This window comes from Hemiscyllium ocellatum, chromosome 10 (assembly GCF_020745735.1).
Source record: "Hemiscyllium ocellatum isolate sHemOce1 chromosome 10, sHemOce1.pat.X.cur, whole genome shotgun sequence".
Classification (NCBI taxonomy): domain Eukaryota; kingdom Metazoa; phylum Chordata; class Chondrichthyes; order Orectolobiformes; family Hemiscylliidae; genus Hemiscyllium; species Hemiscyllium ocellatum.
The window spans coordinates 99436337-99462014 of record NC_083410.1 but is presented as its reverse complement, the minus strand read 5'-3'; the positions used below and the strand labels follow the sequence as shown (position 1 = coordinate 99462014).

At 42.4% G+C, this 25678-nt stretch overlaps 1 protein-coding gene across 1 annotated transcript in view; it reads right to left on the bottom strand.

The window, feature by feature from the left end:
- kiz (kizuna centrosomal protein) overlaps nt 1–25678 on the bottom strand; it is a 187200-nt gene that overhangs the window by 5616 nt on the left and 155906 nt on the right. Inside the window, exon 13 of the mRNA XM_060831067.1 lies at nt 351–394. Coding sequence (XP_060687050.1) covers nt 351–394 — 44 coding nt within the window. The remainder of the gene's footprint in view (nt 1–350; nt 395–25678) is intronic.

The window sequence follows — 25678 nt, the reverse complement described above, 5'->3', positions numbered from 1 at the left end:
GACAACAAAGTAGATCCTGAGAAGTTTGTTCTGAGGCAAACAAGATATATTAAACTTAGCCTTAGGAATAACATGACAAAGTATACATAAAGATATTTTTATAAATAAGGTGCATTTTTGAAATAAAAGCATTCTCTGGGCTAAGCATTGATTTGTGGAGTAAACTACAATCTTTGTAGTAAATATTCATTCCATCGAACTCTTCAAAAGGAAACCAGATTAATTTTAGATATTGCAGGGACTGTGTACAGTGAAAAGGAACAGGTAACTGATCTGAAGCAACTCCCTTATGCTGAAAGAATGAACAGCTTTTTTGATTTCTTGGTTTCTGTCTTGCATCACAAGCTTACCTTTTGATTTTACAGGATTAATCCTCTCTTTTTTGCTTCTGTTCCTGTTAAAATTAAATAAGGCAGCATTTAACAAATGTAAAAACAATACCTCTATACACCAACATTCTGCATACCTACACGTCATTGAACTGACTTATTTGACACAGGAAATTAGGAGGTGGGGGTGAGGAAGGTGCAAGAGAAGAGAAAGGATGCAAATTTGAGTATCAACCAGATCATGAATGTAAATTCTGAGCTTGGGTGTTGTTCATGTGGCTAAACGAGGGCTTATCATCAAAATCAGCATTATTAATAAAGCTGTCCTGTCTTCCTGTGAGAAACCTGATTTAACATAAATGAAAATAACTTAAAAATGAGCAACTTAATAGTTTCATCGGAGCAAAGTGAGCTTCTTAGCCAATTAAACTTAAGAAAACCAGCACAATTTGAAAATCAGTGGTGCAATCTTGCAATCTCTGAAGGCATTTCCATTGGGTACAGAGTCCGATTTAGGTGAATTGAAACTGTTTCAGCATTTTATAAACACAAACATGGTTTAGGATGCCCTCATGCTGAAATTCTGCTACCATATTGACCAATTTACCTAAGTTGTGCTGGTATAAAAACCAGAATCAAGTGGAAACTTGGCACCAAAATGTCAGTCTTAAATCTTCTCATATGAAGGGTGTATCAGTGTTTTATATACATCGATGCTGCTAAGCAAAATTGGAAAATAATGATAATTTTTCAGCTACTACTTACAACTGAAAAAGAAAATAGATTCTCAACATTTAGAAATCTCAGGCTTAAAGAACAAGTTTACTTAAGGTTTTGCATATTTACTTGATAGGAGACCACGTCAGAAAGCTATATTTGGAAAACAAGTATCAATACAGTATTTAATGTATTAAGATAGGCCACTTTGTGCGTTAGAAATCATGTCACATGAATTTGATTGAGTTTTTTGAAAAAGTAACAAAGAGGATTGATGAGGGCAGAGCAGTAGATGTGATCTATGTGGACTTCAGTAAGGCATTCAACAAGGTTCCGCTTGGGAGACTGGTTAGCAAGGTCAGATCTCATGGAAAACAGGAAGAACTAGCCTTTTGGATGCAGAACTGACTCAAAGGTAGAAGACAGAGGGTGGTCAAGGGTTGTTTTTCAGACTGGAAGTCGGTGACCAAAGAAGTGTCACAAGATGCTGGGACCACTACTTTTCGTCATTTATATAAATGACTTGGATGTGAACACAGTTAGTAAGCTTGCAAATTACACCAAAGCTGGAGGTGTAGTGAGCAGCAAAGGTTACCTCAGATTACAATGGGATCTTGATCAGATGGGTCAATGGGCTGAGGAGCGGCAGATGGAGTTTAATTTAGATAAATGTGGCGTGCTGCATTTTGAGAAATGATAGGGTTAGGGAGGGAAATATAGCTTTGGTGCGGGGGTCCATTTGCAGGTGGCGGAAGTGGCGGAGGATGATGTGATATATGCAGAGGTTGGTGAGGTGCAAGGAGAGGACTGGGGGGTATCTGTCCATGTTTCATTGGGAGGGGTGGGGTTCAAGGGCAGTGGTGCGTGAAGTGGAGGAGATGCGCTAGAGGGTTCATCAACCACATGGAAAGTTGCTGCCACAGGAAATGCAAAACCTGCACCCACACCACCCCCCTCACATCCATCCAAGGCCCCAAGGGATCCTTCCACTTCAGTCAGAAATTTATCTGTACCTCTACCAATGTCATCTACTGCATCTATTGCACTCGGTGTGGTCTCCTCTACATTCATCTGCCTGATTGCAGGGATGGCAGGACTGACTAATAAAGAAATATTCAGTAGTCTGGTACTATGTTCTCCAAAATTTAGAAGAATCAAGGAGATCCTGTTCAGGTTGAAAATTCTTAAGGGTTTGGTTCCTAAAATGATATTTCATGGGTTGGTGGTCACAATCTCAGAAAATAAAGGATTAACTGTTGAGGGCTGAGAAAAGAAAAGGCTGTGAATTTTAAGAATTCTCTGTCCATAAGGCTGTGGATGCCCACTCACTGAACATATCCAAGATAGAAATCAACAGAGATTTTGGTTGTAAGGGCAATAAGGAATATGGGGAAAGTGCTGGCAGGTAGAACTGGAGTGGAAAACTAGCTATAATATCAAATGGTGCATCAGGTTGAGGGAAAATGGCCTGCTCCAACTTTTACCTTAATACTATTTTATAATGACGTAAACACATCCACGGATTTCATTACTCTACCCCCTCAAATTATCCATCTCCTCAAAGCATCAATTAATTAGAGTAGATTACTTACAGTATGGAAACTGGCCCCTCGGCCCAACTAGTCCACACCGACCCTCCGAAGAGCAACCCACCCAGACCCATTCCTCTACATTTACTCCTTCACCTAACACTACGGGCAATTTAGCATGGCCAATTCACCTAACCTGCACATTCTTTTTGGACTGTGGGAGGAAACCGGAGCAGCCAGAGAAAACCCACGCAGACACAGGGAGAATGTGCAAACTCCACACAGACAGTTGCCTGAGGCGGGAATTGAACCCGGGTCTCTGGCGCTGTGAGGCAGCAGTGAGGCATAGTTTAGAGTGTGTTAGCATTTGATCCAATTTTACATTTGTCATGATAGCCCAGATGGTGAGTACCAGACAGTTATTGAATAATGGGCCATCACTACCAAATCCAATCAGAGCCTCATCCACTATCCATATATACAAACTAATTGTAGTTATCAGCAATTATTGCAACTGAAATTTCCTAACTCAAGTCATACCGAACATTTAAAATTGAAATCTCTCTATTCGGTGCTGTAGCACACCACCGAGTGATTAGGAGCTTATAATTTAATTACAAAAAGTATGCATAGGTCAACTAATCTTTCATTCTTAACTGTCGGTACTAAAATAAATTCAAAGTCAATGACAATTGTTAAAGCAGAATTGTTTAAGAAATTAGAAGTGATTAATATAACGAGATTAATTTGTGATTAAAATCTTGAATATACACACATCAGGCAAGAATTACAAATATGTATTATTGAAAATTTCTCTTATAATGGGAAAATAGTAACATTCATTTGTAAAGAGGAGTCACCATTGACCTATGGTTGATGTTTGAATGTTGGTTTATTTTATCTCACAATTCAATAAGACTGATTGCTTCTTTATGTAGACAGATATAATCTTGAGCAGCAACATTACACTACCACAAATATTTTCTGAAGAAAGCTAAACTGTGTAAAGGCTTTTTAATAACATAACGTAATTTGTTTTGTTACTGAGGTAGCTAACTCATCTTTACATTAGCATGTATGTATAATTCACAGTTGTGCACATCTCATTGAATTTATGAAATTAAGTTAACATTGGTTTGAAACATTATAAAGTTCCTCGTTTGAGAAACTGGTAGACAATGAAGGCCAATGCCATAATCCTCCCAAATCTTGAGTTTACGTGAGGGTGAGGGATTAAAAACATTTTTTTAAATGGTATCTTCCTTGATTAAAAAGTAAAATATATTTTGAAGAGCCTTTACACACAGACAAAAAGCCATGAAACGCAACTGACTTCTAATAATTTCAAGGATTTTCAAAGGATTCTCATTTACACAAGTGTTCTCAGAATAAGGCTGCTGGGTTCCCATAGTATCAGTAATATAACTATGTAAATATGTGCCCCTGAGCAAGCTTTGATCTGGCTTGATGCATATGCAGACTGGATTCAGCATCACTGACAAATGACCGATTGTCTGTCTACCGCATCGCTAGCCTTCTGAAATGTCAAACACATCAGAAATGTTTTGATCTTTTGTTTGCTGCAGATGCACTGTTTAGCTGCTGCAGCACCAACTGCACTAGGCAGCATTTATTTTGATTATGTATCTGGTTCAGGTATCAGAAAGCAGGAACAACAAATTGTCTGTTTTCAATATTTCTGGTAAGTTGTGATTGTTGGAAAGTTCTTACTGCTTTTATTTAAAATCGGTAGCAGAACAGGATTCATTCAGTAAGCAACAAAACAACTTGTACTTTCACAGTACTAAAATTTCCTAAGCTGCTTCTCAGGAATATTATGAAACAAAATTAACACCAAGCCACATAAGCTAGTATTTGGATAGATTACCAAATTTTTGTTCAAACAAGTAGATTACTTGAAAGCCTCTTAAAAAGAGGAGAACACAGCAAAGAGGTAAAGTAGACCGGAAATGAAATTCTTGAGCTTGGGGGTAGATGTAGCTAAAGACACATTCATTAATGGTGGAATGGATTCATAACAGGCCAAAACTGAAAGTGTAGGGAACCATATCATAAATGCGTTGAGATGATGCTAGTTGCATATGAGATTTAAGTAGAAAATAAAACAAAACTACAGATGCTGAAATCTGAAACAAAGCCAGAAACCGCTGGAAAAATTCAGTTGCTGGACCAAAAATGTTGACTTTGCTTTCTTTCCACGGACGCTGCCAGACATGCTGAGTTTCTGTCTTTATTTCATATTTAAATAGTGTTTGACATGATATCATTTCATGTTATGGCTGTGAAAAATAAAATAGCGGCAGCAGCACTTGCAGGCTTTTGAGCACAGACTTGCTGTTGTTGAGCATCCTTATCTGACATAGCATTTTCTAAACTGAATCGGTGATGTGAGAGGGCAGGGCAAATAACAACCTGATATTTCAACCATCCAGATTGAAGAATGTGCTGAAAAACACAGCCTATGACTTTTCTTTTTTAGGGACTGACATATTAGGCGTCAATGGACTCTCCATCTTTGCCAACAAAAAAGCTCGCTGGGTCATGTATGTCAATCAGCTTGCTAACTGGTGAGCTTCTTGGTGAATCACTTTGACAGTGGTGTTTTAGGCTGCCTGAAGCTGCAAGACGGTAGTAGGTCAAGGCCTACTTTCCAGGGGATCCAACAGGCATAAAGCAGTCTTCTTCTTTCGATTTTTGCAGGGTTGGAGTTAGCTTTCAGAGGCCTTCCACATCCATGCCTCTGATTGCCTTCCAAAACTGCTAGGTACATTGGCCTAGTTAGCCAATTGAAAAGCCAAGCAAGTTGCTCACCTACCAGGAAGGCAGGTAATGGGGAAGACAGTGAGTTTAGGCCCTTAAATGACAGTTAATTGACCACTTTAAAACCTTAATTGATGGCAAGTCAAAAAAATTCCCCAATGGACCTTTCTGCCCACCACTCAATTGGTGAGGTGTTGAAAAGGGGACAAGTATGTCTCCAGGGCCAACTTACCCAACCATTTCCCCTTCTCGCTACTTCTAGGGAGGGTAAAATTGCACCCTCAGACTAAACCAATTAAGTATAATATAGATTTAAATTTTGTACGAGAAGAAAGTGAGGTCTGCAGATGCTGGAGATCTGAGCTGAAAATGTGTTGCTGGAAAAGCGCAGCAGGTCAGGCAGCGTCCAAGGAACAGGAGATTCGACGTTTCGGGCATAAGCCCTTTTTCAGGAAATTTTGTACAGAAAGATAAAGAAATATTGGATCAACATTTCTGCCAAACAAGAGTCAAGCAATGATCAATTCCAAGAGGAAAAAAATCGACTAATATTGTTGAATTTCCAAGGAGTTACTATGAACAAAAATTTAATTGAACCAACCACATAAATACTTTGATTATAAGAAAAAGTCATAGGAATTCTGTGGTAACTCACTTCTAAACTTTCCTCTAACACCAAGGTACAATTCTGCAGTGTGCTAGAATTCTTCTCACTTGCTTGGGTGAGTGCAGACCGACCAACCAATAGTTTCATTCAACACAAAGCAGCTCACTTGATCAGTGCCCCATTTACCATCTTTCATATTCACCCCCACTACTTGTGGCACACAGTGGCAGCCACATATACCATCTGCTAGATGCCCTATATCTTGCCAACTGCATCTCCATTCTTACACTGTTAATTGGTAAAAACCAGGAGGTGACTCACTAATAACAGTGTGGGTATAACTAAACAAAACAGACTGAAGAGATTCAAGATAGCTCACCACCACCTTCTCACTGACAATTACAGAGAGGCAGCAAACATTCATCCTGCCAGTGATACTAACATCACACAAATTATACAGGAAAACAAACATTGATAAACAGATTCACCAGGGCTCCTGCAAAGAATCACTGGACTCGATATGTTTTCTCTCTACAGTTTCTGACAGACCTGCTGAACTTCTTCAGCACTTTATTTCAGGGCTCTTCCTTTGGGATTTCTTTACTTTTAATATTGATTTGGTTCAGCACTTTGCTTGCTTTGCTGATTTCTGCTCTGAAACGTCTGCACATTTTTTAGTTTTCTAATATACCCAAATAAATTTCAATCTCCTTTTAGCTCAATCAATGCCGGAGAGTTTTTTTTCCTATTTATTCACAGGATGTGGGTGTTGCTAGCCAGGCCAGCATTTAGTGCATCTCCCTTCCTGTCAACTACATTGTTGTGGGTCTGAAATCACACACCAAGTAAGGATGGCAGTCTGCTTCCGTAACAGATAGGAGTGAACCAATTGGTTTTTCCAACCTTCGACAATTCCACTGCAGAATTCAAATCTGGATCCTCAGAACATGAACCTGGGGTCTCTAGATTAATAGTTCATTGATAGCACTACAAGAACTTCAGGTTGCTTTTGTTTCTCCCCCAGGTTGCTTCTGCTTTTCTTCCAATGTGCAAGACATTGCAGCTTTTCATCAGTCATAACTCTAAGGATCTTTGTTTAGAAATATTTAAGAGACATTTGCTACAATTCCTGTAAATACCACAAACTTTTAAAAGACATTTGAATTTCCGGTGAGTGACAGCAAATAGAAGTTTTCAAGTTTTAGTCAAACAAACATTGTCTAACTATAATTTACAGGCAATTTATACTATAAAGTCTTGCATTACCTTAAAGACTCTGCTGTAAATTTTAACACACTGAAAATCTTGAGCCACAGTTATACATTACCTTGCCCCTTAATACTTTATCCTACTGGAATAAGTTCAATGCTATTCTTTATTTTGCATTACCTATTACCATTTTCCTTTTCTGGCCAAATAATGTCTAATCCCAGAACTGAGTTGCACAATGTAGTGAGAGTGGGTGATTTATATATAATTTAATATCATTTATTTTTGGATTTTTGAATTCTGAACTAGAGGTATATGGGTTTTTTGTGTGTCTGCAGGGGTATGATGATCAACTTTTAACTTTTTCTATAGCTATGGTGATCTATTTGAAAAAGTGAAATTAGAGAGAAACGTCCTGGAGAATAACGGTGTCAGAATCACAGAATTGTTATGGCCCGGAGGAGAGCATTTGGCCCATTGTGCCTGTACCAGTTCTATTAAATAGTGCAAATCTCCTGCCTTTTCCCCATATTCCTGCACACCATTTCGATCCAATGTCCTCTGAATGCCTCAATTGAACTTGCCTCCACACATTTCCAGGCAGTGCATTACACGACTTAACTTTTCAGCGTGGGAAAAGTTTAAGAGTAAACAAAGTAAACTGTGTAATGTATTAGACTTTCAAATCATTTTTTTGAGTTTTTGGGTTTAGGTGAAATACCTATAACTTGAAAGAAAGCTTAATAATTTCAATTTGGGGCCATTTGTCCAAACCTTGACTGAAACTAGATTAAAAATCACACAACAGTAGGTTATAGTCCAACAGGTTTATTTGAAAGCTTTTGGAGCACTGTGCCTTCAGATGGTTGTGGAGTGTATGATCGTAAGACACAGAATTTATAGCAAAGATTTACAGTTTTTACAAAGTTTGGGAGAGGATTTGTAGCTCGGGTGCTCGTTGTTGTGGTTCTGTTCGCCGAGCTGGTAGTTTTTGTTGCAAACGTTTCATCCCCTTTCTAGGTGACATCCTCAGTAGTTGGGAGCCTCCTGTGAGCGCTTCTGTGCTGTTTCCTCCGGCATTTATAGTGGCTTGTCTCTGCCGCTTCCGGTTGTCAGTTGCTGTCCACTGCAGTGGCCGGTATATTGGGTCCAGGTCGATGTGTTTGTTGATAGAATCAGTGGATGAGAGCCATGCGTCTAGGAATTCCCTGGCTGTTCTCTGTTTGGCTTGCCCTATAATAGTGGTGTTGTCCCAGTCAAATTCATGTTGTTTGTCATCTGTGTGTGTGGCTACTAAGGATACCCGCGCAATTTCATCAACAGATGCCTAAGGGAAAGACAACGGAATGAGGACATGCCGCAAACCAAAGGACTAGCCACACTACCACACATCAGGAGCATTTCCGAACTGACAGCCAGACTGCTGCAACCACTAGGACTCATAACAGCACACAAACCAACAGCCACTCTCAGACAACAACTCACCAGGGCAAAGGACCCGATACCCAGCATGAGCAAAACCAACGTAGTGTACAAAGTCCCATGCAAGGACTGCACAAAACACTACATAGGACAAACAGGAAGACAGCTAACAACCCGCATCCACAAACACCAACCAGCCACGAAATGACACGACCAGCTATCCTTAGTAGCCACACACACGGATGACAAACAGCATGAATTCGACTGGGACAACACCACGATTATAGGGCAAGCCAAACAGAAAACAGCCAGGGAATTCCTAGAGTCATGGCTCTCATCCACTGATTCTATCAACAAACACACCGACCTGGACCCAATATACCGGCCACTGCAGCGGACAGCAACTGACAACCGGAAGCGGCAGAGACAAGCTAGTATAAAGCCGGAGGAAACATCACAGAAGCGCTTCACAGGAGGCTCCCAACCACTGAGGATGCCACCTAGAAAGAGGACGAAAGTTTTTTTACAACTGAAATTATATACTGAAAATGACCTGGATTGCTTGTTAAGTCTCTCATCTTTTAGAAAGACCATGTTGGTTTCAGTTCTTTCATATCTAAATCCCAGAACTTTTTTTAAAGTTACTTTCTCAAGTGAACTTTAGCAATAGATGTCATGTTAGCTCAGATAACACATTTAAGGTGTGAGGTACCCTGTGTGAGGGTATCTATGCCCCAATGTTCAGACTGATTCTATTTCTAAAAAAGGATTTACAGATTCTTACATGGATTCTTGCAGTTTTTAAGCAAAATAAAATGTAATTCTGCAAGTACAAAGTCACCCCACAAACCTGTGTGTGTGTGTGTGTGTGTGTGTGTACATGTCTGAGTGTAAAGGGGTGTACGTCTGTGAGAGGGTGCATGTGTGGATGTGAGTGTGGGGGAATGTATGTGAGTGTGGGAGCATATGAGAGCACTTGTGTATGAGACAGGGTCTGCATGAATGCATGGGTGTGTAGGAGTGTGTGTATGAGTCAGTGTGTAGTGCCTGTTGGGTGACATGAACCCAAGGTCCCAGTTGAGGTGATCCCCATGGGTACAGAACTTGGCTATCAGCCTCTGCTTGGCCACTTTGTGTTGGTGCCTGTCCTGAAGTCTTTGAGGACTTGGAGGATGTCACCCAAAGGTCCAATGTCAAATGTTCCAGATCGCTGAAGTGTTCTCCGATTGAGAGGCACCACTCCTGGCTGGTGATTGTTGTGCGGTATCATTCACCCATTGCTGTAGCCTCTGCTCGGTTTCATCAACGTACTATGCCTCAGAGTATCCTTGCCTGCAGCAGATGAGACAGACAACGTTGACCAAGTCACGAGTACCTGGTGGGTGGTGTCCCCACGTGTAACAGTGGTTTCTGTGTCAACACTCTGACATGTCTTGTAGCGTCTGCCGTGATAGGGTTGAATGGTGTTGTCCCGAAAGCCAGGCAGTTTGCTGTAAACAATGATCGATTTGAGGTTTAGTGGTTGTTTAAAGGCGAGACATGGAGGCTTGGGAAGGTCTTGGTGAGATGCTCATCCTCATTGATAATGAGCTGCAGGTCGCAAAGAACATGGCATAGCTTTTCAGCTGCTGGGAAGTACTGGACAACCAGGGTACTGTGTCCGTTGTACTCATGTTTGTCCCCTGAGGTTATTATGGTTTCTTGCTGTGGCACGTCAGAACTGGCTGTTGATGAGTTGAGCAACATACCCCACTCTTATGCAGGCATCCTTGATGCGTCACATTCCCCCTCATCTGAACAGATCCTGTGTCTGCATAGAGCTTGTCCATAGGGGATGGCTGTTTTGATATGTTTCGGGTGGAAGCTGTGAGGTTATGCGTGGGTTTGCAGTAGAGTGAGGTGCGAAAGTGCCCATCCTTAATGGTGATGTATAGGTCCAAGAATAAGGCAGATACTAAAGAATAGTCCATGGTGAGTTTGATAGTGGGATGAAACTCGTTGATATCACAGTGTAGTTTTCTCAGTGACTCTTTGCCACAGGTCCAGATGAAGAAAATGTTGTCAATATACCTGGTGTATAGTGTTGGTTGGAGATCCTGCGTAGAGAAGTCTTGTTTGTACCTGTGCGTGAAAATGTTGGAATACTGGGGTGCAATTTTGGTCATATCACCATTACATGTGGTTACACCACTCACCATGTACGTGGCAGGTACTCAAGTGACTCGGCCAACGTTGTCTATCTCATACGTTGCAGGAAGGATGTCCTGAGGCATGGTATATCAGAGAGACCAAGCAGAGGCTACAGCAATGGATGAATGGACATTGCACAACAATCACCAGCCAGAACTGTTCCCTCCCAGTTGGAGAGCACTTCAGCTGTCGGGACATTCTACCTTGGACCTTTGAATGATAATCCTCCAAGGCAGCCTTCGGGACAGGCAACAACATGAAGTGACCAAGCAGAGCTGATAGCTCAGTTCAGTACCAATGGGGATGTCCTCAACCTGGATTTTGGTTCATGTTACACTACAGGTGACCCCACTGCACTAGACACACAAAATCCACAGACCTATACACTCATCCAGCCCCTCTCTCATACAGAAGCTCTCACATACGCTCACACATAACACACCCAACACACTCACAGCCTCTCACTGACTTATACCCCTTTATGCGCTCACACATACTGTTTCACAGACACTCACTGCCTCCCCCCTCCCACCGCCCCTCCATCTGACTGCTGTCATCAGTCAGTTCCTTAAAGTGCAAAATTTACACCTTTACAAATTATGCACTTCAATTGATTGTTTAAAAACAATTTTGAATGAATTGTGAATTGAATCTTCTATTTCTATTAGTTAAATTGACTTGGTAAGAATTTCTTCATTTAAAGATAGTCATTATATACTGGTCTTCGCTGATGTAAGGATAAAATTGCATTAGACAAAAGCAGACACTGAAGTATTAAGATGATTGTTGCGTGAACAAATTACATTTAACAAGTAGCTACTGAATTTGGAATTTACAACAAAAATACATTGCCAACATTTAAAACTCATTGTTCACAGAATCTGTGAGCTGCCAAGTTTCACAAAGGATGTGCAAAATGGAAAATGAAAACTCTAAATAATTTTCAACTTGACAATTCATCAAAGTTGCTAGGATCAGACGTAAACTCTTGCACATTTAAGGTCGAAAAGTATGGCCCTGGAAAAGCAGCGCAGGTCAGGTAGCATCCGAGGAGCAAGAGAGTCGACGTTTTGGGCATAAGGAATGACAATAGTTTATTTGTATGTGAAACTACTTTTTTATTCGAAGAATCATATTCAGTACTTTGTCTTTCCTGGTTTGGAAGCCAAAAACATCAATTCTGCAGAAATAAACAATGAAAGCTTACTTTGGAAAATTAATTAGTGGATCCTGGAAATGGGATCGGTAATCACTACTTATTCTTGCAAGTTAAATAGTGTGTTACCAAAACGTTGACTGTCCTGCTCCTCAGGTGCTGCCTGACCTACTGTGCTTTTCCAACGCCACACATTTTGACAGTAACTCATCCTTACACGGTGTGGCTCAGGATAGTTATATTATTGATTGCAATGGAGTAGATGGCCCAAAAAGGATAGGGATATGGAGGTTGTGATGGAGAGAACAACGAGGCAGGTTCTTCATCCTACTGATCATCACAGGAGGTCACACTAGTAGACGCAGCCAGTCTACACTGAGATAGCAGTCCAGGTCAGTGCTTTGTTGCAGGCAAAAGTGAATGCACAAAAGTGCAGGAAAAACAGATCAATGATTGTCTGTGCTCTGCAAAGGTAAGTATACCATCTTTTCTCTGTCACCTCTCATTCCAATGCTGTCATTGCACATACGTCTCACCCAGGCACGTGAACTACAACTTTCACTATTGCATGCATCATGTCCAGTCAACAGCTCTCATTCACCCCATTCTCTCAAACTATGAATCCTACCTGCTCTTTGTGCTTCCTATTCACTCACTGGTGACACCTCACAAGGCAGGAAAAATGTGGTTTAGAAGTGGACCAAATATTCAGCAAGTACTCAGACATGCACTTGTGATGTCAAGCCATTCAAGACTTTAGGCCAACTGCCAAGGTGGCTGCTTTTGACTGGTACAGGCTCGGTGGGTCAAAGGGCCTTTTTCTGTGCTGGCAACGTTTATGATTCTCTATGACTTTAACTGGGCTGAAACAGCCAAGGCTGGCTTGATTGAGCAGATGGAGCAAAAATCAGGCTCCTCACTTCCTATTCTGAGAAAATGCTCCAGAAGAACTAAACTGCTCACATTGTGATGGGGAAACCTCAGTAATGTCATTGTGCTGTGCTGCACTGCTCTCCCAATAATGTTAACTCATTCTTAACCTTCACACACTCATCACTTTTACTCAAAAACTTCCTCTCCTTCACTTAAAAACTTCCACAAACGTCCACAAAATGACACTGAGACATCTATTCCACTTCTAAGGAAAAATCCACTGAACCTGCAGAGGATGCAGCAACAAATCACTGTCTCCTCCACCAGCTCAGAGACTTCCAACTTGATAGGAACACAATCTGGTGAGCACATTGCTGACAATGTATCCAAAGCTGGTCAAGGAAGAAAGGTTTCAGGTCTGTGACACTCAGAAGGCTGCCAAGACCAAGAAGGCCCAGGGAGATGAATCCCATGGTCTCTGCCATTAATGACTTTGCGAAAATGCACAGGCAGACATAGGAAGGTCTGACAGTTTGTCAGGTGCATGAGGGTCAGGTAAAAGCAAAATACTGCAGATGTTGGAAATATGAAGTGCAAACAGGATATGCTGCAGAAACCCAGCAGGTCTGGCAGTATCTGTCGAGAGAGAGAGAGAGAGAGAGAGAGAGAGAGAGAGAGAGATAACATTTTGAGTTCAATATGATTCTTCAGAAGTGAAAAAGGTCTTGAACATGGTGGTTTTACCCGGTTTTATATTGTTGACAGATGGGAAGAGCAGCGAGAGGAACAGACTGTGAGGGGCCCAGAACAAAAGACAATGAAAGTGCTAATGCTGGTAATGGAAAAACAGAAATGTTAAATGAAGATATGAAAAGGAGAAAATGGGTCTGCTATGTGGAGACCAAAGTTACCAAGACACATTTGGAGAGATGGAGAAGCCCTTACTGTGAAGTTGTGGTACTCAATATTGAGTACTAGAGGCTGTAAAATGCCTGAGCAGAAAATAAGATGCTGTTTCTGTAGCTTACGTTGGGCTTCACCGGACCACGACTGCAAGCCCAGAATGGACATGTTGCTATGGAAGCAAGGTGGTTTATTACAGTGAGAGAAGTAACTGGCACCTCAAGGTCATTCCTAAAATTAGGGTAATGGTGCTCCACAAAGAAGTCACTCAGTTTGTGTTTGGTCTTGCCAATGTAAAAGAGTTTACATTATGAGCAGCAAATACAGTAGACTAGATTGAAAGAAATACAAATACAACACTGCTTCAACTGGAAGGTGTGATTGAAGCCTTTGGCAGTAATAAATTGGAGCAGCAGATGAATGGCTCTTAGGGTCAAAGGTCATTTAGATGGATCGACGAATGGAGGAGTTAATCAGTATTTTTCAGACTTCAGTATGCTTACAGCTGGCCATTCCCATGAACAGGTTGGTGACTGCTACAAAGATGCAGGTCAAGCATGCTTAATGTCTGTCAGATATGCGCATGGACTTGGATTTTATCAATGTAGAAACAGGGCTTCAGCATCAAATGCAAAGCAGTGGGGGGTTGAGGGAAACTGACCTCATTCGAGGTGTCCCTTCTTCTCAGGGACACAGTGTAGTGCCGACAGGCAATTATTAGAAAGAGAACCTGCACATGGGTCTCCAGATGCTTTCTCTCAGGACATTCCAATGGTGGCTGGTCACTCCATCTCCCTGCTGCCTGTGATCCCAAAACCTGTAGAAGTACCAGCCAAGAAGCTTCAGCCTGCATCTGAGCATGACACTCTAGGTAGATCTGGGCCTTCTCAGCCCAAAAGTCACTTGGGAGGAGCACCCAAGTCTTCCAGACCAATTACAGAGCAGACTCCAATCACCTCTGCTGTGGAAGATGGGATTTGTGCTAAATGTCTTGGGATGGGTAACATATCTTCACTTGCATTCCTAAAATGTCAGCTCTCATGTCCTTTTGCTGTTGCACCTGGTTACATTGCACCCGTGTGAGAAATGACCAGCATCCTCAGACATCCCAAACAGAAAAGAAATTGTAATGGCCAAGAATTGCTCATGAACAACTGACTCTTTGGGTGCAACTAGCCTCAGACATCAGGGATCTTTGAACCGTGACTGGATGACTACAGCCAAACACTCTCTTTGTCTTTTGTTCTGGACCCCTCACAATCTGTTCCTCTTGTTGCTCCTCCCATCTGTCAACAATATAAAGTCATCACGTACAAGACCCTCTTCACTTCTGAAGAATCATTTCAAATTCAAAACATTAATGTGAATAACACTGAGGCTGTTATCCCAGCACCAAGGCACCCTTTACTTTCACATGCAAAGTACTTGACATTGGTCCAGTTCCTCAGAGCTAGATCTCAAGAGTGAGTAAAACCTCTGGCATTCCAGCTTAGATCTGTATGTTAGGCTCTCTCTGATTGGATTGGGTCAACAGCTCCAACCAGGGAACTCATATTCTATGACATCCACCTGACTGTCTCCCCCGTGAGAACATTCTGCACCCTCTGTGAGACATCCTTGATCCTGGCACCAGGGAAACAACACACCATTCTGCTTTTTCTCTGCTGGCCACAGAAACGTCTGTCTGTACCTTGGACTACAGAATCCCCCAACACAATTGATCTCTTGGAAGCCGACGTACCCTCGTTGCATTAGAGCCAGTCTCAACACCAGAAGGTTGGCTGTTCATGCTATGTTCCCCTGAGAATCCATCACCTCTACATTTTCTAAAACAGCATACCTGTTTGAAATGGGTATATCCACAAAAGACTCCTGCACTAGCTGCCTGGAGTCAACCCATCTATGTGACTGTATCTGAGACTTTTCCCCCTTCCTATAACTGCCATCCATCACATACTGTTGCTGTTGCAAATTCCTCATCGCTTCTATCTATCTCTCCAACAGATCCACTCGATCTGATACGATTCGCTTCCAACAGTATTTATGGCAGACATAATCCGCAGTAACCCTTAAACTCTCTTTAAACTCCCACATCTGACAAGAAGTACATATCACTGCAAAGGCCATTTTTGCTCCTTCACAATCTACAGACCCAGAAAATAACACCATCTTATTTCTCTACAAACACTGCTCCAGGTTAAATTAATAGCTATGGCTTATATTTTAAGTTTAATCAAGAGACTTAACTCCAAAAACAGATAATCAAGAACCCACTGTATTCACTAATACAGCCTTTCTCTTGGACAGACTTTACACAACAATTAACTTATTTGATTCTGTGCTGTGAACTTCGCCCAACAGTTCTTCCAAGATTAGTTGTGAATTTCACTGTTAATTTTCCCAGATGCACTCCGATGTCCAGCGATACACAAATTTAAACAGTAAAAGTGGTAACTGTGCAGGTTCTCTCTCTCTTTCTCTCCTGCACTGCCGTCACCATGTGCTTCCGTTGGCTGGTCTTCTCCCTTTTAAAACTGCTGTTTAGATTAGATTACTTACAGTGTGGAAACAGGCCCTTCGGCCCAACAAGTCCACACCGACCCGCCGAAGCGCAACCCACCCATACCCCTAAATATACCTCTTACCTAACACTACGGGCAATTTAGCATGGCCAATTCACCTGACCCGCATATCTTTGGACTGTGGGAGGAAACCGGAGCACCCGGAGGAAACCCACGCAGACACGGGGAGAACGTGCAAACTCCAGTCGCCTGAGGCGGGAATTGAACCCAGGTCCCTGGCGCTGTGAGGCAGCAGTGCTAACCACTGTGCCACCGTGCCGCCCCAAAACTGTTGTTTTGACTTTTTGTTTCCAAAGTTCCAACACAATGCAACAGCATATAAAACAGTAATTGCTGCTCCTGGAATTTGAGGAAATCACCTCCAAATACCTGAAATACCTCAAAAAAAAGGAGCAGCTCTTACAGCCAGAAATTTTTCCCATCTTCCATCTTGGATTACCTCCTTACAAACTTGTAAGGAGATCTCAGCTATTTGTAAGAATAATAGGGTAGATACGATAGGGGATTTTATCTTTCCAAACATCGACTGGGGCTGCCATAGTGTTAAAGGTTTAGATGGAGAGGAATTTCTTAAGTGTGTACAAGACAATTTTCTGATTCAGTATGTGGATGTACCTATTAGACAAGGTGCAAAACTTGACCTACTCTTGGGAAATAAGGCAGGGCAGGTGACTGAGGGGTCAGTGGGGGAGCACTTTGGGACCAGTGACCGTAATTCTATTCGTTTTAAAATAGTGATGGAAAAGGATAGACAGATCTAAAAGTTGAAGTTCTAAAGTGGAGAAAGGCCAATTTTGATGATATTAGGCAAGAACTTTCGAAAGCTGATTGGAGACAGATGTTCGCAGGTAAAGGGACAGCTGGAAAATGGGAAGCCTTCAGAAATGAGATAGCAAGAATCCGGAGAAAGTATATTCCTGTCAGGGTGAAAGGGAAGGTTGGTAGGTATAGGGAATGCTGGATGACCAAAGAAATTGAGGGTTTGGTTAAGAAAAAGAAGGAAGCATATGTCAGATTTAGACAGCTCAGATCGAGTGAATCCTTAGAAGAGTATAAAGGAAGTAGGAGTATACTTAAGAGGGATATCAGGAGGGCAAAAAGGGGACATGAGATAGCTTTGGCAAATAGAATTAAGGAGAATCCAAAGGGTTTTTACAAATATATTAAGGACAAAGGGTAACTAGGGAGAGAATAGGGCCCCTCAAAGATCAGCGGGGCAGCCTTTGTGTGGAGCCACAGAAAATGGGGGAGATACTAAATGAGTATTTTGCATCAGCATTTACTGTGGAAAAGGATATGGAAGATATAGACTGTATGGAAATAGATGGTGACATCTTGCAAAATGTCCAGACTACAGAGGAGGAAGTGCTGGATGTCTTGAAACGGTTAAAGGTAGATAAATCCCCAGGACCTGATCAGGTGTACCCGAAAACTCTGTGAGAAGCTAGAGAGGTGATTGCTGGGCCTCTTGCTGAGATATTTGTACCATCAATAGTCACAGATGAGATGCCGGAAGACTGGAGGTTGGCAAACGTGGTGCCACTGTTTAAGAATGGCAGTAAAGACAAGCCAGGGAACTATAGACAGGTGAGCCTGAGCTCAGTGGTGGGCAAGTTGTTGGAGAGAATCCTAAGGGACAGGATGTACATGTATTTAGAAAGGCAAGGACTGATTCGGAATAGTCAACATGGCTTTGTGCGTGGGAAATCATGCCTCACAAACTTGATTGAGTTTTTCGAAGAAGTAACAAAGAAGATTGATGAAGGCACAGCATTAGATGTGATCTATATGGACTTCAGTAAGGCGTTCGACAAGGTTCCCCATGGGAGACTGATTAGCAAGGTTAGATCTCATAGAATACAGGGAGAACTAGCCATTTGGATACTGAACTGGCTCAAGGGTAGAAGACAGAGGGTGGTGGTGGAGGGTTGTTTGTCAGCCTGGAGGCCTGTGATCAGTGGAGTGCCACAAGGATCGGTGCTGGGTCCTCTACTTTTTGTCATTTGATATAAATGATTTGGATGCGAACATAAGAAGTATAGTTAGTAAGTTTGTGGATGACACCAAAATTGGAGGTGTAATGGACAGCGAAGAGGGTTACCTCAGATTACAACAGCATCTGGACCAGATGGGTCAATGGGCTGAGAAGTGGCAGATGGAGTTTAATTCAGATAAATGCGAGGTGCTACATTTTGGGAAAGCAAATCTTAGCAGGACTTATACACTTAATGGTAAGGTCCTAGGGAATGTTGCTGAACAAAGAGACCTTGGTATGCAGGTTCATAACTCCTTGAAAGTAGAGTTGCAGGTAGATAGGATAGTGAAGAAGGCGTTTGGTATGCTTTCCTTTATTGGTCAGAGTATTGAGTACAGAAGTTGGTAGGTCATGTTGCGGCTGTACAGGACATTGGTTAGGCCACATGGAATATTGCGTGCAGTTCTGGACTCCTTCCTATCGGAAAGATGTTGTGAAATTTGAAAGGGTTCAGAAAAGGTTTATAAGGATGTTGCCAGGGTTGGACAGTCTGAGCTACAGGGAGAGGCTGAACAGGGTGTGGCTGTTTTCCCTGGAGTGTTGGAGGCTGAGGGGTGACCTTATAGAGGTTTACAAAATTATGAGGGACATGGATAGGATAAATAGACAAAGTTTTTTCCCTAGAGTCGGGGAGTCCAGAACTAGAGGGCATAGGTTTAGGGTGAGAGGGGAAAGATATAAAAGAGACCTAAGGGGCAATGTTTTCACGCAGAGGGTGGTACGTGTATGGAATGAGCTGCCAGAGGAAGTGGTGGAGGTTGGTACAATTGCAACATTTAAGAGGCATTTGGATGGGTATATGAATAGGAAGGGTTTGGAGGGATATGGGCCGGGTGCTGGCAGGTGAGACTAGATTGTGTTGGGATATCTGGTCGGCATGGGCAGGTTGGAGCGAGGGGTCTGTTTCCATTCTATACATCTCTATGACTCTATAACTGACCTCGTTTTAAACACACCATTCGACATTTACACTCACCTAGTGAGCGAAAGCACAGAACTTCTGATTTCACACATCTCTGGAAGGAAACAGTTTTTCTAAGGGAACACATTGCCATTTTTGGCTGGGGGATGTTCTTTGGGCAGCTCACATGCCCATTCTCCCTCATAATACATTGACCTGCCCAGAAAAACTGCAAAAGTGGGGTCTTTTGGTGGTTCAATGCTGTCCAACAAGATGGTCAAACATTTCAGGGCAACTTAGCAGACTACTCGCATTATGAAATATTGAAGGCGAACCAGTGATGGGAGGGTCAAAAGGACACACTCAGGATTCTTATCTATCATGAAGTACTCCACTGCTCAGCACTCGGATTTCACATGCTGACTAAAGCCTTAAGAGCTACCTAACCTTAGCATTGTGCAATCATCTTATCGAATGCTGCTTTTTTCCTCTAATGGTCAGCAGTTCAAGTAATTGCAGGTACTTGAAAAGAGAATCATGAGAAGATCTGAAAAATGAAATCAGATGGATAACAAAACACTCATTCAGCAACAGAAAAGGTGAATGATTACAACTACAACAAAGTCCACATGCCCTCTGCACAAAGCAAGAGCTGTTTGCTGCATTACTTATAGAATGTTACACAATTAAAGGGAGTCCAAAGTCAGCTCATTCATCCTGGAATTAGGTTTTGACTTTGATTAGGTTTTGGCTCTCTCTGGATTTTTGATTTGACGATGCATTGTTCTGTCATATTCTCTTGGGTGTGCTCCCAGTTGATAGAGTCATTGGGTTTTTACAACACAGAAAGAAAGCCTTAAGCCCACTGTGTCCACGTCAGTTATTAAACATCCATTTATTCTCATTCCGTTTTCCAGGATCTGGCACATAGCCTTGTATGGTATGAAGTTTCAGTATTCATCTAATTAATTCTTAAACGTCTTGAGGGTTCTTGCCTCTACTATCTTTTCAAGCAGCAAGTTCCAGATTTCCAAAACCTTCTGGGTGAAGGACATTTCTCTCAAATCCACTTTAAACCTCCTATCATTACCTTAAAATTATGACCTCAGTCACCAACACCTCGAAGGGCAAAGATTTCTTCCTACCTATCTTGTCTACGCCCCTCAGAACTTTGTACACCTCAACCAGATTCCCCCCTCAGTCTTCTCTGCTTGAAGGAAATCAACTCTAGTCTATCTAGTCTTTCTTCATAGCTGAATAGCTCCAGCCCAAGCAATATTCTGGTGAATCTTTTCTGCATCCTCTCTAGTGCAATCACAGCCATCCTATGGTATGGTGACTAGACTTACACACAATACTTCAACTGTGAACTTACTAATGTCAGCTACAGTTCCATTATAACCTCCTACCTCTTGGTTTCAATGCATTGACTAATAAAGTCAAGTATCCCATTTGTTTTCTTAACCATCTTGTCTACTTTTCTATTGCCTTCAAGGATCTGTGGGCATGCACACCAATTTCTGATCCATTGTACTTCCTAAAGTTCCACTATTCAATGTGTTTTCTCTTCCCTTGTTAGTCCTTCCAAAATGTATGATGTCCTACACCTCACCTTCATAACATTGCTGTCAATCCCACATTTCGTCTGCATCCAGGGCATCTCCTTTTTGACAGCTCCCGTTGTGAAGGACACTGTAAGTCAAATGAGGCAGTGCACATTTGCTGGACCTTACTACAAGTCTACTACAAGGCTCTGCCGGAAAAATGCTGGCATGAAAACTTCGGCTTAAGGAGGCCTATGGTCTGTTCCACACGGCCCTGGTGGAAGCACAATATGGGGATTAGAATTCTGGCAGGAAGCTAGAATGGGATAGGCTAACCCCACACACCCCACGTCCAAATAAAAGGTACCGATGAACATGCCCACGCATGCTTACAGTTCAGTGTGCAACTTAGCAGCTGTGAAGCACTGTCTTCCAGTGGCCGCTATGGTTTGTGTTTCAGAAGTGCAAAGCCCAGATGAAACTCTCAGGTAACTGACTGATTAGATTTATGTGGCTGACATCACAAGGAGATAATAACGGTCATGATTGCTTGTGGCCATAATTTGTAAAGTGCACTCTTGAACAATAAATGACCTTCTTGTGAAGTGCAATTTGATACCAGAATGCAATACTGTATCAATGGATTCATGATGACTCCAAGTGCCCCAAACAGGGCTTCAAATTCAAAACTTTATTCTGCCCCCAAAGGAAATGAAAGCAGCCTACTCTACATGCAGTGGCAGTCATTTTGTGTCAAAATTGCATAGTTGACATTGGATCGAAGATAGCAAAGTTTTAATTGTGCTCTTGGTAGTAACCAGAAAGGATCTGACTGAGATGCAAAATGATCTCCCATGCTGCATGCTTCAGCTTGTGTTGAAGTTCCTGTGGTGCCAATGACCTTTCAGCCTTGCCTGTTTCTATTCAGTCCCCTTAAATAACTATTAATGTGCCCAATTTACTCCAGGGCCAATGGCTTTGCCAACTGCCACGCCCTTCCTAGCCTTCCAACTTACCCATAAAGACATCAAAGTGATAGTGACCTGCAAAAACTCAGCCCTCTTGGAGCTCTGGGTCCCCTCCTCTGATCCATGAGGTCCCACTCTATTTGAATTGTTTCCTTTCACATTAATAATTTCCTCAGCAATTTGATCCAATAAGGCCCATTCCCAGATTTAAGGTATCCACTTTCTTCAGGGAGTTCCTCTGATAAGCTCCCAAAACATTAATGAGCAAACCTCACGACTAACACAACTCAACCCCAAGACTAACTTGGCATGACAGTCTGAACTGAGCATGGTTCAAATCCCAGACTAATGTCTCCACAGCACCCTAACATACCTACAATCCTGAGCAGTTGCATTTGATCTGCAGGACCAACCAGGACCCTGGAATTTGAGAACATGAATCCAAAAGCCTGACTGACCATGGTCAATCACCTGTTGTGTGTAACTGATGAGACCCTTGATTGACTGAGGTGGCAACAGACCATAGTTCCTCTTTCATGACTGATTTTCATACGATTTTCAGACATTGCCATTTGGTAGAGGCACAGTGTATTTGCCGCACAAGGTATTGGCATATACAGTTGGTGTAATGTGAACATAACATGGAACCATCCAGTGGAATGGCCACCCCTTGGTATTTGAGAGCTCTTTACTCTGACAGGCTGTTGGCCTCTCTCTGTAGGCCATAGAGGGTCATAACTGCATTGAGCACTGAAGACCCTATGTGGTCAAAAACAATAGAAGTCGTGAAGGTTTATAGACTTTAAGTAAGCATAAAGTGAGTCACTGCTAAGAAATCGCGCTAAGAGTTATAAAATGCATCTTGTTTACGCGTATGCTTCTATGCTCGCTTTGAGCAGAATTTTGGCGGCAAAGTAACACCTACTCCAATAAGTTCTGACAAACCTATCTCAACAGTCACTGCATCAGAAGTCAAATCAATTTTCTGTCATGTGAATTCAAGGAAAATGATAGGACCAGATGGAGGACCAAGCTGTGCAATCAGAACATGCGCAAATCAACTGGCAGAGGTCGTAGCATTAATCAAGTCCAGCCTCCCACTATCCTTGACCCACTCCAATTTGCCTACTGGAACAACAGATCCACATCAGATGCCATATCACTTGCCCTTCACTCCTCCCCAGAACATCTTGACACCAAAAACAGCTACATAAGAATCCTACTCATTGACTACAGTTCAACCTTCAACACTATCATCCCCTCAAGACGGATTTTAGTAATCTTAGTGATCTCAGATTAAGCTCCACTCTCCGCAACTGGATCCTCAGTTTCCTGACCGACAGTCCACAATCAATGAGGATTGGGGAAAATATTTCATCCTCACTAACACTCAACACTGAAGCCACTCAGGGGTGCATACTCAGCCCCCTACTGTACTCACTGTATACCCATGACTGCATTGCCAAATACCAGACTAATGCCATTTACAAATTCACAGATTACACTAACATAGTCAGTCGAATCTCAGATGGCGACAAAGCAGACTACAGACGGGAGGTGGAAGACGTGGAAAAATAGTGCACTGAGAACATTCTAGCTCTCAATGCCAGCAAAACCAAGGAACTCATTATTGATTTTTGGCGGGATGTTACTCATGCCCCCACTATAACAGGATAGAAGTGGAACAAGTAGAGAGTGTCACACACCTGGGAGTGGTCATCCACAACAAGCTTTGTTGGACTCTTCATGTGGACCCACTAGTTACAAAGGACCAACAACATGTCTCCTTCCTCAGGCAGCTGAGGAAATTTGGCATGACAGCAAATACTCTTGCCAACTTTTATAGGTGTGCCATTGAGAGCATTCTGTCTCCATGTATCACTCCCTGGTATGGCAACTGTACCTTTCAAGATCGGAGACGGTTACAGAAAGTGGTGAACTCGGCCCAGACAATCACAAAGGCCAACCTCCTATCTACAGAATCCATCTACCAGGCCCGCTGTCAAGGAGAGGCCACCAACATTCTCAAAGATCCATCCCATCCTGGCAATGTTTTTCTACAACCTCTACCATAGGGGAGAAGGTACAGAAACCTGAACAGATGCACCAGCAGTTTCAAAACAGTTGCTACCCTACTGTTGTTAGAATACTGAATGGATTCACAAATGCTTAACATTTGCCTGTACCTGTGTTTTTGTTTTTGCTGCTGTTTACGTATTATTTACTTATCTATGCTATTTAACTCTGTGATCTGCCTGTATTGCTTGTAAGACAAAGCTTTTCACTGTGCCTCGGTACACGTGACAATAAATTCAATTCAATTCAATGTATGTGACCCTAAACAGAAAGTAACTTGCCAGAAGCATGCAAAAGTTGTAGGTGTGTTTCATCTCAGCTACTCCCCAACGCTACACTGCAGCGATGCGCACAGCACTTAATGACACCCTGCCCACCGGGGGAGAGGTAAGAAGGCAAAGGAGTTGCAACCAGTCCAGGGACACAGTTCCACAAGAGGGTGGCAATCCATAAAGACACCAGGCAATGGTCACAAAATGGCCAGGAACACCAGACAGCAATGGAGCCCAAAGAACAAAGGCACCAGCACAAAGCCCTTGGACTCTGACATCCCAGGTTCCACTCTGGAAAGGTCCACTACAAAGGGAACTACCTAACTTCAGTTTTAACACCAATTTCGGTGGAAATGATAATATTAGGAAAGATTGCAAGAGTCTCTTTAGATATATAAAGGGCAAGTAAGAGGTAAAAGTGGACACTGGGCGACTGGAAAATGATGCTGGAGAGGCAGCAATGGGGATCAAAGAAATGGCTGAGTAATAAGTAATTTGCATCAGTCTTCACAGTGGAAGACATGAGTAATATCCCAAAAATTCAAGAGAGTCAGGGGGCAGAGATGAGTATGGCGGCCATCACCATGGAGAAGGTGCTAGAAAAACAGAAAGGTCTGAACGTGGATAAATCACTTGGACCAGATGGACGACATCCCAGAGTTCTGACGGAGATAGCTGAAGGGACAGAGGAGGCTTTAATAGTGATCTTTCAGGAGTGAACTCTGAAGTCAGAGAGGGTCCCAGAGGACTGGAAAAGCATTGTTTTAACCCCCCTGTTTAAGGAGGGAGTACGGCAAAAGATAGGAAATTATCAGCTGATTAGCCTGAGCTCAATCATTGGTAAGATTTTGGAGTCCATTGTGAAGTATGAGATTTCTGAATACTTGGAAATGCATGATAAAATAAGGCAAAGTCAGAATGGTTTCATCAAGATGAGGTCATGCCTGACAAATCTAATAGAATTCTTTGAGGAGGAAATGAGCAGGTTAGACCAAGGAGAGCTAATGGATATTATCCATTTGGACTTTCAGAGGCCTTTAATATGGTTCCACACTGAAAGCTGCTAAGAAAGATAAAGGGCCATGGTGTTAGAGGCAAGGTATGAGCATGGAAAGAATGTCTGGCAAAAAGCAGAAAGTGGGGATAAAAGGGTCCTCCTCCTCAGAATGGAAGCAGGTAACTAGTGGAGTTCCATAAGAGTCAGTGTTGGGACCACAACTTTTCACTTTATACAATAATGATCTGGATAAAAGAACTGTGGATATTCTGGCTAAGTTTGCAGATGATGCAAAGATAGGAGAAGGGGAAGGTAATATTGAGGATATGGGAAGGCTGCAGAAAGATTTATACAGGTTAAGAGAGTGGGCAAAGAAGTGACAGCTGAAATACATTGTGGATTAGAGTGGTGCTGGAAAAACACAGCAGTTCAGGTAGCATCCGAGGAGCAGGAAAATTGACGTTTCGGGTAAAAGCCCTTCATCAGGAATAGATTCCTGTTGTAAGCTTTTGCCCAAAACGTCGATTTTCCTGCTCCTCGGAGGCTGCCTGAACTGCTGTGCTTTTCCAGCACCACTCTAATCTAGA